The sequence below is a fragment of the Macrobrachium rosenbergii genome, chromosome 35 (assembly GCF_040412425.1).
Source record: "Macrobrachium rosenbergii isolate ZJJX-2024 chromosome 35, ASM4041242v1, whole genome shotgun sequence".
Taxonomy (NCBI): Eukaryota; Metazoa; Arthropoda; class Malacostraca; order Decapoda; family Palaemonidae; genus Macrobrachium; species Macrobrachium rosenbergii.
Genome location: NC_089775.1, coordinates 6,510,702 through 6,529,148, shown reverse-complemented (window position 1 = coordinate 6,529,148; position 18,447 = coordinate 6,510,702). Strand labels below are relative to the sequence as shown.

General features: G+C 39.8%; 1 protein-coding gene across 4 annotated transcripts in view; it reads right to left on the bottom strand.

The window, feature by feature from the left end:
- The window catches only part of LOC136856437 (disabled homolog 2-interacting protein-like), a 142,676-nt gene that overhangs the window by 2,789 nt on the left and 121,440 nt on the right, over positions 1-18,447 (bottom strand). For 2 of the 4 annotated variants that reach the window (XM_067134313.1, XM_067134315.1), the window contains 3 exons: positions 8,495-8,841; positions 7,606-7,743; positions 6,185-6,473 (listed from right to left, as the gene is read on the bottom strand). In XM_067134313.1, coding sequence (XP_066990414.1) covers positions 6,185-6,473; positions 7,606-7,743; positions 8,495-8,841 — 774 coding nt within the window. The remainder of the gene's footprint in view (positions 1-6,184; positions 6,474-7,605; positions 7,744-8,494; positions 8,842-18,447) is intronic. The other 2 variants (XM_067134314.1, XM_067134316.1) reach the window with 1 other exon arrangement.

Sequence of the window (18,447 nt, the reverse complement as noted above, 5' to 3'; positions counted from 1 at the left end):
TTATGGATGTGCTGAGTGAAGGGGCTAGGTGTGAAAATCTGTGAGGATTGTTACATGCAGATGACTTGGTGATTAGGCAGACTGAAGAATAACTGCAAATAAGAGTAAGAGAGTGGCAGGAATCTTGAATGGGTTAGTTTAAATGTAACAGTGGGTAAAAGTGAGGTTATGCTGTCCAGCAAGCAGGGAGGGGATGGGTAATTTATACAAAATATAAGCCTAGGTTGAAGGCAGGTAGAGAATTTTCCATACTTAGGATATATTTTAAGCCAGGAGAGAGGGAGTGAGCTGAGGTTGAAAGCAAAATAAAAACAGCCTGGGTGAAATGGAGGGAGCTGGGAATGAAGCTGGGGTTGAAAGCAAAATAAAAACACGAGAGCAGAATAAAAACAGCTGGGGGAAATGGAGGGAGCTGGGAATGAAGCTGAGGTTGAAAGCAGAATAAAAACAGCCTGGGGGGAAATGGAGGGAGCTGGGAATGAAACTGAGGTTGAAAGCAGAATAAAAACAGCTTGGGGAAATGGAGGAGCTGGGAATAAATCTGAGGTTGAAAGCAGTATAAAAACAGTTTTGGGGAAATGGAGGAGCTGGGAATGAAGCTGAGGTTGAAAGCAAAATAAAAACGGCTTGAAATGGAGGAGCTGGGAATGAAAGGTTGAAAGCAGAATAAAACAGCTTGGGGGAAATGGAGGAGCTGGGAATGAAGCTGAGGTTGAAAGCAAAATAAAAACAGCTTGGGGAAATGGAGGGAGCTGGGAATGAAGCTGAGGTTGAAAGCAAATTAAAAACAGCTTGGGGGAAATGGAGGGAGATGGGAATACAGCTGAGGTTGAAAGCAGAATAAAAACAGCTTTGGGGAAATGGAGGGAGCTGGGAATGAAGCTGAGGTTGAAAGCAGAATAAAAACAGCTTGGGGGAAATGGAGGGAGCTGGGAATGAAGCTGAGGTTGAAAGCAGAATAAAAACAGCTTGGGGGAAATGGAGGGAGCTGGGAATGAATCTGAGGTTGAAAGCAAAATAAAAACAGCTTGGGGGAAATGGAGGGAGCTGGGAATGAAGCTGAGGTTGAAAGCAGAATAAAAACAGCTTGGGGGGGAAATGGAGGAGCTGGGGATGAATGGTTGAAAGCAGAATAAAAACAGCTTGGGGAAATGGAAATGGAGGAGCTGGGAATGAATCTGAGGTTGAAAGCAAAATAAAAACAGCTTTGAGGGGGGAAATGGAGGGAGCTGGGAATGAAGCTGAGGTTGAAAGCAAAATAAAAAAGCTTGGGGGAAATGGAGGAGCTGGGAATGAATCTGAGGTTAAATAAAAACAGGGGAAATGGAGGAGCTGGGAATGAATCTGAGGTTGAAAGCAAAATAAAAAAACAGCTTGGGGAAAATGGAGGAGCTGGGAATGAATCTGAGGTTGGAAGAAAATAAAAACAGCTGGGGAAATAGGGAGAAACTTAGGTTAAAAAGCAGAATAAAAAAAAACAGCTTGGGGGAAATGGAGGAGCTGGGAATGAAGCTGAGGTTGAAAGCAGAATAAAAACAGCTTGGGGGAAATGGAGGAGCTGGGAATGAAGCTGAGGTTGAAAGCAGAATAAAAACAGCTTGGGGAAATGGAACTCTGAGGTTGAAAGCAAAATAAAAACAGCTTGGGGGGAAATGGAGGGAGCTGGGAATGAAGCTGAGGTTGAAAGCAGAATAAAAACAGCTTGGGGGAAATGGAGGGAGCTGGGAATGAAGCTGAGGTTGAAAGCAGAATAAAAACAGCTTGGGGGAAATGGAGGGAGCTGGGAATGAAGCTGAGGTTGAAAGCAAAATAAAAACAGCTTGGGGGAAATGGATGGAAAGCTGGGAATGAAGCTGAGGTTGAAAGCAGAATAAAAACAGCTTAAAACAGGGGAAATGGAATGGAATGAAGCTAAGGTTGAAAGCAAAATAAAAACATTGGGGAAATGGAGGGAGCTGGGAATGAATCTGAGGTTGAAAGCAAAATAAAACAGCTTGGGGAAATGGAGGGAGCTGGGAATGAATCTGAGGTTGAAAGCAAAATAAAAAAACAGCTGGGGGAAATGGAGGAGCTGGGAATGAATCTGAGGTTGAAAGCAAAATAAAAACAGCTTGGGGAAATGGAGGGAAATGGGAATGAATCTGAGGTTGAAAGCAAAATAAAAACAGCTTGGGAAATGGAGGGGAGATGGGAATACAGCTGAGGTTGAAAGCAGAATAAAAACAGCTTGGGGGAAATGGAGGGAGCTGGGAATGAAGCTGAGGTTGAAAGCAGAATAAAAACAGCTTGGGGGAAATGGAGGGAGCTGGGAAAGAAGCTAAGGTTGAAAGCAAAATAAAAACAGCATGGGGGAAATGGAGGGAGCTGGGAATGAAGCTGAGGTTGAAAGCAAAATAAAAACAGCTTGGGGGAAATGGAGGGAGCTGGGAATGAAGCTGAGGTTGAAAGCAAAATAAAAATAACGTGGGGGAAATGGAGGGAGCTGGGAATGAAGCTGAGGTTGAAAGCAAAATAAAAACAGATTGGGGAAATGGAGGGAGCTGGGAATGAAGCTGAGGTTGAAAGCAAATGGAAATGGAGGAGCTGGGAATGAAGCTGAGGTTGAAAGCAAAATAAAAACAGTGGGGGAAATGGAGGAGCTGGGAATGGAGGTTGAAAGCAGAATAAAAACAGCTTGGGGGAAATGGAGGGAGCTGGGAATGAAGCTGAGGTTGAAAGCAGAATAAAAAAAGCTTGGGGAAATGGAGGAGCTGGGAAGCTGAAGTTGATAAATGAAAGCAAATAAAAAACAGGGGAAATGGGAGCTGGGAATGAAGCTAAGAATGAAAGCAAAATAAAAACAGCTTGGGGAAATGGAGGGAGCTGGGAATGAAGCTGAGGTTGAAAGCAGAATAAAAACAGCTTGGGGGAAATGGAGGAGCTGGGAATAAAGCTGAGGTTGAAAGCAGAATAAAAACAGGGGGGGAAATGGAGGAGGGGGAAATGGAGGGAGAAAAGAAGCTAAGGTTGAAAGCAAATAAAAACAGCATGGGGAAATGGAAGCTGGGAGAAGGTAAGTTTGAAAGCAAAATAAAAACAGCTTGGGGGAAATGGAGGGAGCTGGGAATGAAGCTGAGGTTGAAAGCAAAATAAAAATATGGGGGAAATGGGGAGTTGGGAATGAAGCTGAGGTTGAAAGCAAAATAAAAACAGATTGGGGGAAATGGAGGAGCTGGGAATGAAGCTGAGGTTGAAAGCAAAATAAAAACAGCTTGGGGGAAATGGAGGAGCTGGGAATGAAGCTGAGGTTGAAATAAAAAATAAAAACAGCGAAGCTGGGGAAATGGAGGAGCTGGGAATGAAGCTGAGGTTGAAAGCAAAATAAAAACAGCTTGGGGAAATGGAGGGAGCTGGGAATGAAGCTGAGGTTGAAAGCAAAATAAAAACAGCTTGGGGGAAATGGAGGGAGCTGGGAATGAAGCTGAGGTTGAAAGCAAAATAAAAACAGCAATGGGGAAATGGAGGAGCTGGGAATGAAAGGTTGAAAGCAAAAATAAAAACAGCGTGGGGAAATGGAGGAGCTGGGAGGTTGAAAGCAAAATAAAAACAGCTTGGGGAAATGGAGGAGCTGGGAAAGAAGCTAAGGTTGAAAGCAAAATAAAAACAGCATGGGGAAATGGAGGGAATGGAATGAAGCTGAGGTTGAAAGCAAAATAAAAACAGCTTGGGGGAAATGGAGGGGTGGGAATGAAAGCTGAGGTTGAAAAAAATAAAAATAACGTGGGGGAAATGGAGGAGCTGGGAATGAAGCTGAGGTTGAAAGCAAAATAAAAAACAGTTTGGGGGAAATGGAGGAGCTGGGAATGAAGCTGAGGTTCAAAAGCAAATAAAAACAGTTTGGGGGAAATGGAGGGAGCTGGGAATGAAGCTGAGGTTGAAAGCAGAATAAAACAGCTTTTGGGAAAAAGGAGCTGGGAATGAAGCTGAGGTTGAAAGCAGAATAAAAAAGCTTGGGGGAAATGGAGGGAGCTGGGAATGAAGCTGAGGTTGAAAGCAGAATAAAAAAAAGCTTAGGGGAAATGGAGGGAGCTGGGAATGAAGCTGAGGTTGAAAGCAAAATAAAAACAGTTTGGGGGGAAATGGAGGGAGCTGGGAATGAAGCTGAGGTTGAAAGCAGAATATAAAAGCTTGGGGAAATGGAGGGAGCTGGGAATGAAGCTGAAGTTGAAAGCAGAATAAAAAAAAGTTTAAATAAATGGGGGAAATGGAGGGAGCTGGGAATGAAGCTGAGGTTGGCAGAATAAAAAAAGTTGGGGGAAATGGAGGAGCTGGGAATGAAAGGTTGAAAGCAGAATAAAAAAGCTTGGGGGAAATGGAGGGAGCTGGGAATGAAGCTGAGGTTGAAAGCAAAATAAAAACAGTTTGGGGGGAAATGGAGGGAGCTGGGAATGAAGCTGAGGTTGAAAGCAGAATAAAAACAGCTTGGGGGAAATGGAGGGAGCTGGGAATGAAGCTGAGGTTGAAAGCAGAATAAAAAAAGCTTGGGGGAAATGGAGGGAGCTGGGAATGAAGCTGAGGTTGAAAGCAGAATAAAAAAAGCTTGGGGGAAATGGAGGGAGCTGGGAATGGAGGTTGAAAGCAGAATAAAAAAGCTTAGGGAAATGGAGGGAGCTGGGAATGAAGCTGAGGTTGAAAGCAGAATCAAAACATCTTGGGGGGAAATGAAGGGAGCTGGGAATGAAGCTGAGGTTGAAAGCAGAATAAAAACATCTTGGGGGAAATGGAGGGGGCTGGCAGGGCCAGTGTGTGTGGTACAAAGGAATGCCAGATAAACCAAACATAAAGATCTATTGTATCGTAATCAGGCTTGTGATGATATATGGTTCAGAAAGATATGCAATCAGAGAGGAGGAGCAGAAGCTTGAATGAACAGAGATGAAGATGCTGATGTCGATTTTGGGAATCTTGTTGTGTGAAAGACTAGAAAAGAAGGAAATTAGGAGAAGTATAGGAGTGGTAAAAGCAACAGATATATATTGCATAAAAGTTGGGAGAAGTTCATTATTGGTCCACATTACCATGGATTGTAATCAAGCATTAGAATTTTTGCTTGTTGCAGCAATAACTGTTTTGCACAGATGGGTCAATGTAGAACTAGTTGTTGGCGAGTAAGCAGTGGCAGAAACTGGTATCAATATGTACAAAATTATTATTATTATTATTATTATTATTATTATTATTATTATTATTATTATTATTATTATTATTATTATTATTATTATTATTATTATTATTCAGTAGATAAAACCTGTTCATATGGAACAAGCCCACCAAAGGGGCCACTGACTTGAAATTGAAGCTCCAAAGAAATGAAGGTGTTCATTAGGAGGAAGTAAGAGGAAGTAAAGGGAAATACAGAAAGAAGAGATCCCACTTATTAAAAAAAATTAATTAATAAACAGATAAAAAATGTATTAAATGCAAGAATAGCATTAGGGTAGTAATGTATCGCATCTTCGCTTGAACTTCTGAAGAAGTTCCAACTACAAGACATCCTCAGTAGGGAGGCTATTCCACAGTCCTGCGTTGTGAGGAATAAAGGACCTCTGGAACTTTGGAGAAGTTCGACAGCGAGGCAAAACATTTACAGCATATTGGTGCTTCTGCTCTTCAGAAGAATCTGGTTGCTCCCAGCTGATAAAGGGGATCAGGGATCAGTGGTGAACGCGAAAGATCTGTGTTGAAACTGACAAACAAGAGACCATCCGTCGATGGTCCAAGTCATAACTGATACTATTTGGAAACAACTCTACCACCACGAACCCCTCTATCGAAAAGAGATAAAAGGAGAGACCGAAAACCATTAGGAAAGGGGGAAAAGTGGGCAGACCAAACTGCCTATTTCATTTCGTGATAGGGGCATTTTTCCTTTTGTTTATAGACCACTGTTGTTAAATTAAGCTGGGTTTATCTTAGCCCTGACTCCTGTTCTTTTATGAACTGTTACAGTTATAGGATCCTGTAGCACGAAAATAACTTTATATTTATATATTTTCTTCACAATAAGATTCGATTTCTGACATCTACCTCTCAGAATAATGATGGCACAGTCACGTCGCTTTGGGTGGAATTCTAATCCTATTCCCATAATCCCTATTTTTCAGAGTTGTGGACTTAGTTTCAGCATATCATGTTTTCTCCTCACCTGCCTTTCCTTCTGCCACTTCTCAGAGCACGATCCTGACTAATTCTCGCTTGGAGCTCTTGCCTGAAGGCGGCTGAATGGACTGACCTAGAGGAACACAGAGGATTCGTCCTGGGGAGCGGAGCGCCCCCTCCGTAGTGGAGTCGGGTCTTGCCGCACAGGGAGGGAGGGGGCGAATCTATTGTGGATTCGTCTGACGAAGAAGAGCAGTTTCGGCGCCTGGCACTGCTGAAGGTTGGCAGGTCCTCGACGCTATGAGACGACCCAAGGCCGGTGCCCGGCTGGTTCTCTGTAATTAGTGAGAGACTGATAGTACTCCGAAAACATAGGCTAATGATAGAAAACTTCAGACCTTCACCAAGGCTCAGCAAGGTAATAACCCGGTATGTTTCCACCTTTGTCAAAGTCCAGGGTAAACTCATGATAAGTAAAGTGGACGGCCGCCCGAAGATATTTATTAATATAATTTGTCGACCACATAATATAGAAACGGGTGTATATAATACTTTGATCCCTGAGGGGCTAGTACTAAACATGGCGTCCCAAGGAGCTCCCGCCATGTGTAGTACTAGCACCTCGGAGTAGGTGACACTTACAGAGTTGGATACATGCCGGGTTAATACCGCTTAGCTATTCACAGCTATCAGAAAACGTCCCTTACCCAGGTCTCTGCTGATACCTAGTCGCTTGTTGTCTTCTGGAAATCGAAGTTACTTTGATAACTCGAAAGATAAAATCGTCATTTGCAGGAGTATAACTTTAACATTTTTATTCCCGTTAATACTCTTGTCACAAATATTAACATAGTCACTAATCAGTTAGAACCTACTCGTCTCTGTTTAACTTTTCTTAAGCCCTGGTGGATTAAACTCCTATCTCTATTGCTAACGATGTCTTCAAACTTGTAATGCATCCAAAAATATCAATAACAACGTATTTATTAATAAAGAGCATTGTAGTACTACAGAAGTGACATCAACAAATCTCAGAAAACCCTTCCAGTTAAACCCTGCTGTTTTCTGTTTAACTTTTCATAAGCCCTGTTGAATTAAAATCCTAGCTCTGTTGCTAACGATGTATTCAAACCTATAATGCATCCAAAAACATCAAATATTTATTAATAAAGAGTGTTATAGTACTACAGTGACGTCAACAAATTTGTTAAATGGAATCCATATTAAGAAGAGAAAAATTAGGGTTCAAACAGTGACTCCAGATCATTATTTTGTGCGTGGATAAATACATGACCCTTTCCGGTCCTGGAATGCAGAAGGAAAAACCTGCGTTGCTCAGCAGAAAATGAAAATTATTCTAGATTAAAACTTTAGAATGTCAGTGGCTGATATGAAACAAAGCTTCCAACTGAAGGAGGCTTCCACAGTGTCTCCAGAAGAGCATGGGAGCCACAAGCGTGGTCTAACCTTTGGTTTTTTGAAGTCTAGCAGTATGTCGAGGCGTGCCGTGGACGGAAGCGTAGCCACCATATCTGAGATGGGAGGAGTGTTTGTTGGTTGGTCGATGCCTCTTGGTTGGGGTGGATAGCTGGTGGTGTGGTGAGGCTGGAAGGTTGATGAAAATAAGACGGTGGATCATAACATGAAATAAAGTGTCCTATGCATGTGTTTAGCAGCTTAAGTAGGTCTTAATTTGTTACTAAATTTGTTACTAAATTTAGAGTCAAACTGAGTTTGGTGGAGGTAGACAAAACCAGCTGAGTCTCTTCATTTGGGAAAACATTTCTCTTTGAGGTCCACTGTCAGAGTTAGTGGTGAACACCAACCCACGTCAAAAGTATGAGTTTTGTTCACCTTACTCCATTCTTAGTATCCATCAGCAACATTTCTCAAAACAATAAACAGGCACTGAAATTCTAAATTGCAGTCTACATTGCATAGATTACATTCTTTGAAAAACAATAATTTTTAATGGATTTTTCACTTCCCAAATGTGCAATTCCCGGCATTTGTAATTCCAAACATTAACTTGACTCATTTCGCTGCAAGCTGCTATTAAAAGCAAGAGCCTTTGCCGACACAATGCCCATGAAAAACACAATCCTTTTATGACTAGTTAATAGATGAGTCTGGAAATCTGGATGTTTCTTAGACAGTGACCCCCAAAGGGTTTTAACCCAGTATCTATCCACCTCTGCGCCGTGTTTAGTACAAGCCCATTGTGGATTACAGTAAAAACATAAACAAAAGACTGTAAATATCATAAAGATAACGACCCCTAAGAAATATTAGCCCCAGATAACGACCCCCGAAAACCGCTGGGGGTCACTGTCCAGAAAGATCCAGAAACCTTTACCCAGAGGCGATTCTTGTATGCCGTGGTTGATGACGGGGGGAGTAAGGCTGCGGTTCTCTCTGTGTACGTAGGTCATGTTGTCCGCCTGCAGGAGAGAATCGACGGGCGAGGACGACTGCGAGTACACGAAACTCTGGTACCCTGACGACGCCACGTTCGAAATTTGAGATATGGACGTCTGCGAGCCCTGGATATTATCTGGGTCCACCATCAGGGCGCTGATCTGCTGAGAACATGCGTCTAGCGGACTGTAGACCTCCATGTTGAGGTCTGGATGCAATCTTCTTCTCTCCAGAGGCGACGGAACTCCAGACACCGAATGGCTTCTTGGGTGGTATCCCGTTGCTCTGAGGAGGGAATATCATACGGCTAAGAGTAATCGTATTGGCAAAATCATTATTTTTTCTTAATTTCTTTCCAAAGCATGCATTAGGACATACACACACGGTTGAATTTAACTCTTAAATGCCACTGGTACACATTTGGTCTGCTCTGAAAAAATGAATTTTCACACCATTTATTTTCATTTACTTTTTCCTCAGCCGAAGGAAACTTAATGAATTTTCACACCATTTATTTTCATTTACTTCTTCCTCACCCGAAGGAAACTTAATGAATTTTCACACCATTTATTTTCAATTACTTTTTCTTCAGTAAATTCAAGATAGGACCAGATTAATGTAAGGTTGATGGTCTTCTCCACCGTAATATTCATGTTTATGGACAATAAGTTAAAGTATCAATGTAAAATGTGAACAGTAAAATGCAAATCTTCATTGTTCTTTTTTATTTGAGATATAAAATAACTCATTTTCATTGCTCCTTTTCATAACTCTATAGTTTCCTTAGGATTAGATTAAAACACCAGAACCCCTTTCATTAGAGGCAGAGAGAAAAAACATTTTATATGATAACATTTAGTGTTAAATATTATTATTATTATTATTATTATTATTATTATTATTATTATTATTATTATTATTATTATTCAGTAGATGAACCCTATTCAATTGGAACAAGCCCACCAAATGGGTCACTGACTTGAAATTCAAGCTTCCAAAGAATGTTGGTTTCACCCTCCCACCGCAGACCCCACAATGCAGCAGCAACTGATCATGGTACAGACCAGTGAGTTTTCATTGCCCTGGGGGAGACGCGAACCCCATGACATCAGAGTGGCATGTCACGACACTAACCACTATACCAGACGACCAGCTATTAGTTGGGCATCTATCAGTTCAGGTTTAGCATGTACAGTACATTAAATGTATGTTTGTACATGAAAATCTCATTACGTTTCGGGTTTACGTAAGGTATGAAATTATTCTTGTGTTGTGCATATATATATATATATATATATATATATATATATATATATATATATATATATATATATATATATATATATATATATATATGTAACGATGAGTGGGTCGTTATGCAGGTTCTTTAACATACTCAGGACAGGGCTGTCATGACTGACGGCAGAAGCAACAAACAAAGGAGGGAAAACAACAAAAACAATAAAATGAGCTTAAAATTAATTTATTTACAAAAATTTACAAGTGAGTCAGGTCTGGTAAAAAGATAAAAACCATAAATACAAAATGAAACAAAAGGCAGCTCTAAACAAAATCAAGTCAAATAAAAAAAAGTAGCTTTAAAAAAAAAAAGGCAAAAATAAACAACAGCAGGCAGAAAAAAAACCAAACATACGTCCTCCATCAGCACCAAGACAGCCCTCAGCTGCACAACAGGGACAAGAACCCATCAACCAGAACACCCCGATGGAGACGTCAGGACAGCCTCACGCTGTCATCCAAGATGAGCAGCTCGTGGTCACACGACTACTCATGGTCACACTCCACCCCTACGACGTGCTCCACTTCAGAGGCGTGCTCCAATTTGTTGCTCAAAAACTCGACCAACGTCGACTCCAAAACTGCCTGCTGCTGCTGCCACAACCGCTACCTTCACTGCACTACCAGACCCGACTGGCGAAAGAAAAACGGCAGCTCACCGACGAGAACATCAAAACAAAAAAACTTGAAGGTAAGGAGGCAGCAATCCACGGGGAACGAGCGGGGAACCAGCAGTTCCCGCAAAACCATCACTTAACGTGACACCTCCCCACCTAAAAGAAAAAAAAGATTATTTTTTTTTTTTTTTTTACACTCATGATCCCCTCCAATGCCGTAACAACCCCGCCAGCCAAAACAGAGCCATCCTGTCACGGTCGCCATTGTAACGACCCGAGTGGGTCGTTATGCAGGTTCTTTAACATACTCAGGACGGGGCTGTCATGACTGACGGCAGAAGCAACAAACAAAGGAGGGGAAAACAACAAAAACAATAAAATGAGCTTAAAATTAATTTATTTACAAAAATTTACAAGTGAGTCAGGTCTGGTAAAAAGATAAAAACCATAAATACAAAATGAAACAAAAGGCAGCTCTAAACAAAATCAAGTCAAACAAAAAAAGTAGCTTTAAAAAAAAAAAGGCAAAAATAAACAACAGCAGGCAGAAAAAAAAAACCAAACATACGTCCTCCATCGGGGCACCAAGACAGCCCTCAGCTGCACAACAGGGACAAGAACCCATCAACCAGAACACCCCGATGGAGACGTCAGGACAGCCTCACGCTGTCATCCAAGATGAGCAGCTCGTGGTCACACGACTACTCATGGTCACACTCCACCCCTACGTCGTGCTCCACTTCGTAGGCGTGCTCCAATTTGCTGCTCAAAAACTCGACCAACGTCGACTCCAAAAACTGCCTGCTGCTGCTGCCACAACCGCTACCTTCACTGCACTACCAGACCCGACTGGCGAAAGAAAAACGGCAGCTCACCGACGAGAACATCAAAACAAAAAAAACTTGAAGGTAAGGAGGCAGCAATCCACAAAAGGGAACGAGCGGGGAACCAGCAGTTCCCGCAAAACCATCACTTAACGTGACAATATATATATATATATATATATATATATATATATATATATATATATATATATATATATACATATATATATATATATCACACATTACCACAGGTGAAAAATAAGAAACGGGGTGTAGGTCCTGACCGGTTTCGACTTTATTTCCAAGCCATTGACGAAGGACTGATACAGAGTGTGAGAAGTCACAAATATATATACTACAAGAACAGTACTGACGAACATACATAAACCGTTAGAGCCTACATATCCCCACTCAGGCATTTTATTTACAAGGCCTGTTCACGCTGTCCACTCACCGACCACTGTAGGCTTTACCTCCCACGGTCTATAGACCTTACCACGCATCCAAGACTATGTATTTTCTTCCAAATTATTTCCTTTATGTACACAAATTATTATATATATATATATATATATATATATATATATATATATATATATATATATATATAATATGTGTGTGTGTTTATATTGGTATGTATGTACGTACTTGTATAGAGGAGGGAGATAGAAACTGACAAAAAGCAGTGTTGAAACATTTTATTTATGGCTAACGTTTCCAAACCACCCAAGAGGTAGATAGCATAGTGCGTTTTTAATTTTATACCGCAGTTCCCCAGTAGGCCTAGTCTGCAGTGCATATTTATACATTGTTACTTTACTAAAGTTGAAAGTTTCCTGTTCTTACCTGAGCCACCATCAGACTTTCTGACTTGGATAGAGTCATTTTCTCTTCGGCAAAAGTTATTCAGGAGAGAATTTGTGGAAGCCCAGACAATCATCCGTTCTATTTTTTCTGATGTGTGGTCATTTTCACAGGTATCAAATTGCAAATGGCCTTCTTCTTGACTCAGAACATCGAGTGTCATGTTCATCACGAGCTGTCGTTGGCTTGTTGTGCTTTTGAATGCTGCAGTCTGAGAAAGCTTGTTAACTAACAATGTAGTTGTACCTCACAATATTCACAGTTGCAGTGTCAGGGAGAAGCAACGCCTCCTACTGATCCCTTTCACATAGTCATAATTCTCAGCTTGCAACTCACTCTCATTGGCAATATCACCTCTTGTCAAAATGTCTAGGCAAGATTTACATTTCATTTTTTTATTGACACTGTAGCAGCAATAACCTGCCAGGTAAACTATCACGGGGAGAACATTATTGCATGCTTCAATATCTTGAGGTGTCACAATAATATCAACCTTACAATGACTTTCACTTTCAACAACATTCATTCTCTCCCAACATATCTCTTCAAGATCTTTCAGTTCTACCCTTGTCCCTGAAAATGGTAAAGCCATACTCATAGCGGAAATTCTCCTTATCTTGTTTTCACATTCAAAAATTTGTCTAACTGATATATTATAGTTCCCACCAGCAAGCTGACGATATTCACTAAACCGAGCTTCGAGATTGTCAGTCTGAAACTTTCCAGGAAGAATATATAGCATATTAAGTTCTTCTCTACAATATTTTGCTATTTCTCTAATTGCATATGTAGTATGCTTCAATGCAGTGAATGTCTCTTTTGTCAATTTCCTCCTGGAATTCCCTCCCATTTCACTAACCAGTCCAAGAATTTCTGAAGGAAATCATATTTTTGTCGCTTTCGTCACAAGAGAGAGGAGTGCAATATTCATTATTTATTCTTTTTCCTTTAGATATTGATTTCACATTGACAATGGACCACCAAATTGTGAAAATTTCGATAAAAGATGCAGTACTCCAATAGTTAGACAATCTTTTCTCTTTCCCAAGATTTCGCATGGCTTGAATTACATATTCATTGAAAATTTTCAAAACTAAATTAACATTTTGCTTTTCAAGTGATGATGGCCGCAAAGCTTTAATTGTCAACGTATACGACTGCTTCAAAAGTAAATCAGACTCTACCATGTACAAATGTTCAAGTGACTTCCATGGAGCAAAAAGTACATTTTTCTTCAGTATTTATACCATTGAATGGAAACTTTGGGAAAACCATTGTTTTGCATTCATCTTTTGACCGAGCCAGTTATTTCTGACGCACTTTAGCAAATGCACGGTGTCAAACATGAAAATAGAGGCCTTCCTTCAGCAGCAGGATGGGGGTACATTATAGACAACTTAGGAGGGTTGCAAAAAATGACATTGCTTTTCCATTGATAGCATTATTGTCGGTAATGACGGCGAGTACTTTTAATCCAATTTTTCCAAACCTGTAATGACTTTATTTATAATATTATGTAGGGTTTCTGCTTTCATGTGCTTGACAGGAATAATGTGGACAACGTCACGAAATGTAGATGAAACTGCGTTTATCATAAAAGCATATGCACTAGTAGCTGCTTCATTGCTATCAAATGCTGACCCAACAACAGACCCACCCTTATAATCAAAAAGCGGCTTCAAATGAATCTCATCTATCATTAAAATTACTGTTTTGTCCTTTTCTTGTAATGACTTGGATTTTTGCCTAATGTACGCCAGGAAAGTTCCATCGTGTTGCTCATATTCCGGACTGAGTTGCTTTGACAAGCAAATACGCCTGATCGTTGACACACTTGGTAAAATAAGCCATTTTCTATTGCTAATGTATCTGTATCCACGAGGTGAAATAGTGTACAATAAAGATGAAGAAATTAAAGTATCTGTCGAATATTCAATGTTACTCAATGTCATTAAGCGTAATTGTTCACAGATGAATTGCAATGTTACTAAATACTTGAAAGATTGATTCTGTATAGCAGTCAGAAATGTCAAAACAAGATGAATGATTGTAACTGGGTTCATGGAAGAGTTATTTTGCTTATCTAGTTTTCTCAGTTCAGTTAATAATGTTTCCAGTGTATTTGTGTTCTGAATATGGGATGGTATAACATAATCGTGTAATTTTCGAATGGGCGTATCCTCGATAAAAACCTGAACCGATCTATCCTGATATACAAGCACCGAAACTAGCATTTTAGGAGTTGGCGATAATGAAATATGGGATATTACAAGAGACTGATCTTTGTCAACAACGCTCCAATAATCATCTAGTTTCAGCTTACTTGCAAGTTCTTGCAAGTTGTTGAAGCTAATTTTCCTTTCATAATCGGTGGCTTCCAAAATACTACTCTCAATTGCAGCCCTAAATGAAGACTCATCCATTCTTTGTCTCTTAGAATCTGGAGATTCTCTTCGATACACATTGCGGGACAAATGTTTGGGATAATTTGGGAACAAAGTAGGGATAGCATTTTCATTGAGCTTTGGCTGATTAAGTTTGACAACAATTTTCTCTCCTGTTTTCTCATTCACTTTGATTCTTTCGCATTCAATGTCGTCGGGATGGAAATGCACCTCACAAACCTGTAAATCACAATTACGGATGATAGCAACATGAATCAGAGTTTATATTATATAATATAGACACATATATGCATGTGTGTATACATATATACATCCATGCACAAAAAAACACAACACACATGTATGTACGTTACACACACACACACACACACACACATATATATATATATATATATATATATATATATATATATATATATATATATATATATATATATATATATATATATGTGTGTGTGTGTGTGTGTGTGTGTGTGTGTGTGTGTGTGTGTGTGTGTGTATTATTAGTATATAATGATATACAGTGTTATAAAAATAGTAACATACCCGACTATTTCCATTTGGAGAAAAATCCTTCCTCTTTATATTTTGAAGCCATTGAATCCTTAAAGATTCGTTGTCCGGAAATCGAAAAATACGTACTTTTGGGCCATTGTCATAATTCCCTCTGCAATTAGGTACACAGCACTTGAACGGCATAATTTTAGTCCCACGTGTCGTGTCGGTTACAGTTTAAAAGATGTCCTCGCGGCAGCCTCTCGGAACACAAAGCCAGTATTCTCTGAACTTCAATCTAACTATTTTCTCCCTAAAAACGCTCTAAAATAATGTCAAAGTGATTGAAAACACTGAAAGATAGTATCTCTCTAATATATCACGGTTCTTTTATCAATTATTTAGTAATTTACGCTTGAAAGTTTGGGTTCACGAGTAACAAGTTCACTCTCTGAAAGATGGGCCCACACTGACCGTGACCGTGTTTATCCCATTTGAGATTGGGTCAACCGTTAGCCTACAGCGGCTAGCGAGACAAAGTTTAAATGTCCCGGCGGAACGGCCTGTACTCTCGGTGGCCATGACTCAGGTCGGTGTCGAGGTAAAGTGGCCTTTAAAACTCATTTGCTAAAAATCACAATAGACTCTCAGGGGACATTGCTGATAAACAGACCATACCCCACCTCAGATCCACACCTGGCAGGTGTCATGGAGGAGTTTGGAAACTCATTAACATTACTCACAGTACGAGGGTAGTAATGTTAATGAGTTTCCAAACTCTGCCTCCATGACACCTGCCAGGTGTGGATCTGAGGTGGGTATGGTCTGTTTATCAGCAATGTCCCCTGAGAGTCTATTGTGATTTTTAGCCAAATGAGTTTTAAAGGCCACTCCTACCTCGGACACCGACCTGAGTGGGGATATGTAGGCTCTAACGGTTGTGTATGTTCGTCAGTACTGTTCTTGTAGTATATATATTTGTGACTTCTCACACTCTGTATCAGTCCTTCGTCAATGGCTTTGAAATAAAGTCGAAACCGGTCAGGACCTACACCCGTTTCTTATTTTTCACCTGTGGTAATGTGTGATATATATATATATATATATATATATATATATATATATATATATATATATATATATATATATATATATATATATATATATATATATATATATATATATATATTTATGTATCATCCGAGATCAATATCAATCAGATCTCAGAGGTTTTATGAGGAGTCCATCTGTGGTGAAATACAAACGGTTCTGGCTTCTGTGCTGATTGAATTCAGAGATAATTCTCTTTGGTCGATTGCTGTATATTTGTTTTTATGATAGAGTTCAGATTTTAGTGCAGTTTTGGCGTCAGATGATCAGACTTTATTTTTGTTTCACTAAAAATACAAAACGGCAAAATCATGTGGTCAGAACCATGTAGTTGAAGTTAGCCAATAACAGAAATTTCTTTTCTTTTGTAAGCATTTAAAAATAGCCGATGGAGATTTAAATAATCTTGGACCATGAGAAAGTACTCTCGAATTTTATATATATATATATATATATATATATATATATATATATATATATATATATATAATAATATAATAATAATAATAATAATAATAATAATAATAATAATAATAATAATAATAATAATAATAATAATAATAAAAGGAGCCCATAAAAACGCCAGAATGTAGAAAGTTAATGCTGTATATTTCGAGAACTTATGTTTCTCTCAACTGACCTGTTGAGGGAGACAATTGTTCTCTGAAATATAGAACATTAAGTTTCTACATTCTGGCGTTTTTATGGGCTCCTTTTATTAGACGGAATTCTGTTTTAACAGAAAATATTTCACAGTCATATATATATATATACACAGTAGTATATACATATACATATATACATAAATATACGTTACTATGTATCTCTGTTGTTCCATTTTAAAAAGTAATGCAAACTAAGCAAAAATTGGTGTGATTTTTTGTTTTGGACTGACTCAAACATAATTATCTTGAATAGCCCCTACTTGCTCGGTAGGTAGTTTGAAAACATCCTTGAACTCTCCAGGGAGCATCCCAGTGCTTCGAAACGGTTTATACTAGGCTACTTGACGTCACTGGAATCTCAGAGGGTTGATCATAAAATCTGGAATGGAAACCTTCCTCCAAGTGCTTTCATTATTCTATCATTGACACATCTGGGATTTTGTTGACAGGAAATGGAAAGAGAGGTCTTCTTTTTGGAAGCAAGAGGATTCTTTGCCTGATAAACAACGCCAGTCTTTACCACATTGCCATCTGCATGTCCACACAGCACCAGTATTGATGGTCAAGAAAACTCAAAATGCTTAGAAGCCTGGCACCTGTTTTGCCTCTAAGTGGATATCGACTGTGTTGGGCCCTGTTTCGCCACAGCTAAAAACTTGATTTAGGCTGGTTGCCTCTCGCCTCACCAGCTTCTTGAACTCTGGTTACTCTGCCAGAAACAGAGCAGAAGCTTCCTGTCAGCAAACGCAGCTTTTCAAGTAGCGATCATCCCTTGCTTGGTCTGAATGGCTCGATTCCTCTTCTTTACCAAAGCTTCATGCATTTTGCCAGGTGGCATTGTATCATTTCCCGATTCATTTCGTCCACTCAGATGTTAAAGTCCTCGTTACACCCAACTGACATCACTTTTGCTGCCTGTGGTTCAATTGCAGATGCGGCGCAGAGTGCTTTGTCTATATTTTGCCACTTCAAGAATCGAAGTGTTCTTGAAGAAAAGCTTTGCAACATCCGCATTCAATTGTTTCTCCTTCGATCATACGCAGAACGTTTATTTTTCCACTGAGAGGTGCCACTTGCCACCATCTGTACACTTATGGCCAACATTACAGCAAATAAGGGTTATATAGTACAGAAAGACTGATAAACCTTAGTGCTGAATTCAACGAGACTGCTACAAGCGGTCTGGATGTATCTGTGGGGTAACAGGAGAGCGTAGGTGTGGGAATCAAGGAAATGTATTGGTGTGGGAATCAAGGAAGTGCATTGGTGTGGGAATCAAGGAAGTGCATTGGTGTGGGAATCAAGGAAGTGCATTGGTGTGGGAATCAAGGAAATGTATTGGTGTGGGAATCAAGGAAAATGAATTGGAAATGCATTGGTGGGAATGGGGAATCAGGGAAATGTAAATGAATCAAGGATATGTATTGGTGTGGGAATCAAGGAAGTGCATTGGTGTGGGAATCAAGGAAATGTATGTGTGGAAATCAAGGAAATGTATAGGTGTGGGAATCAAGGAAATGTATAGGTGTGGAAATCAAGGAAATGTATAGGTGTGGAAATCAAGGAAATGTATTGGTGTGGGAATCAGGGAAATGTATCATATGCTGTACAG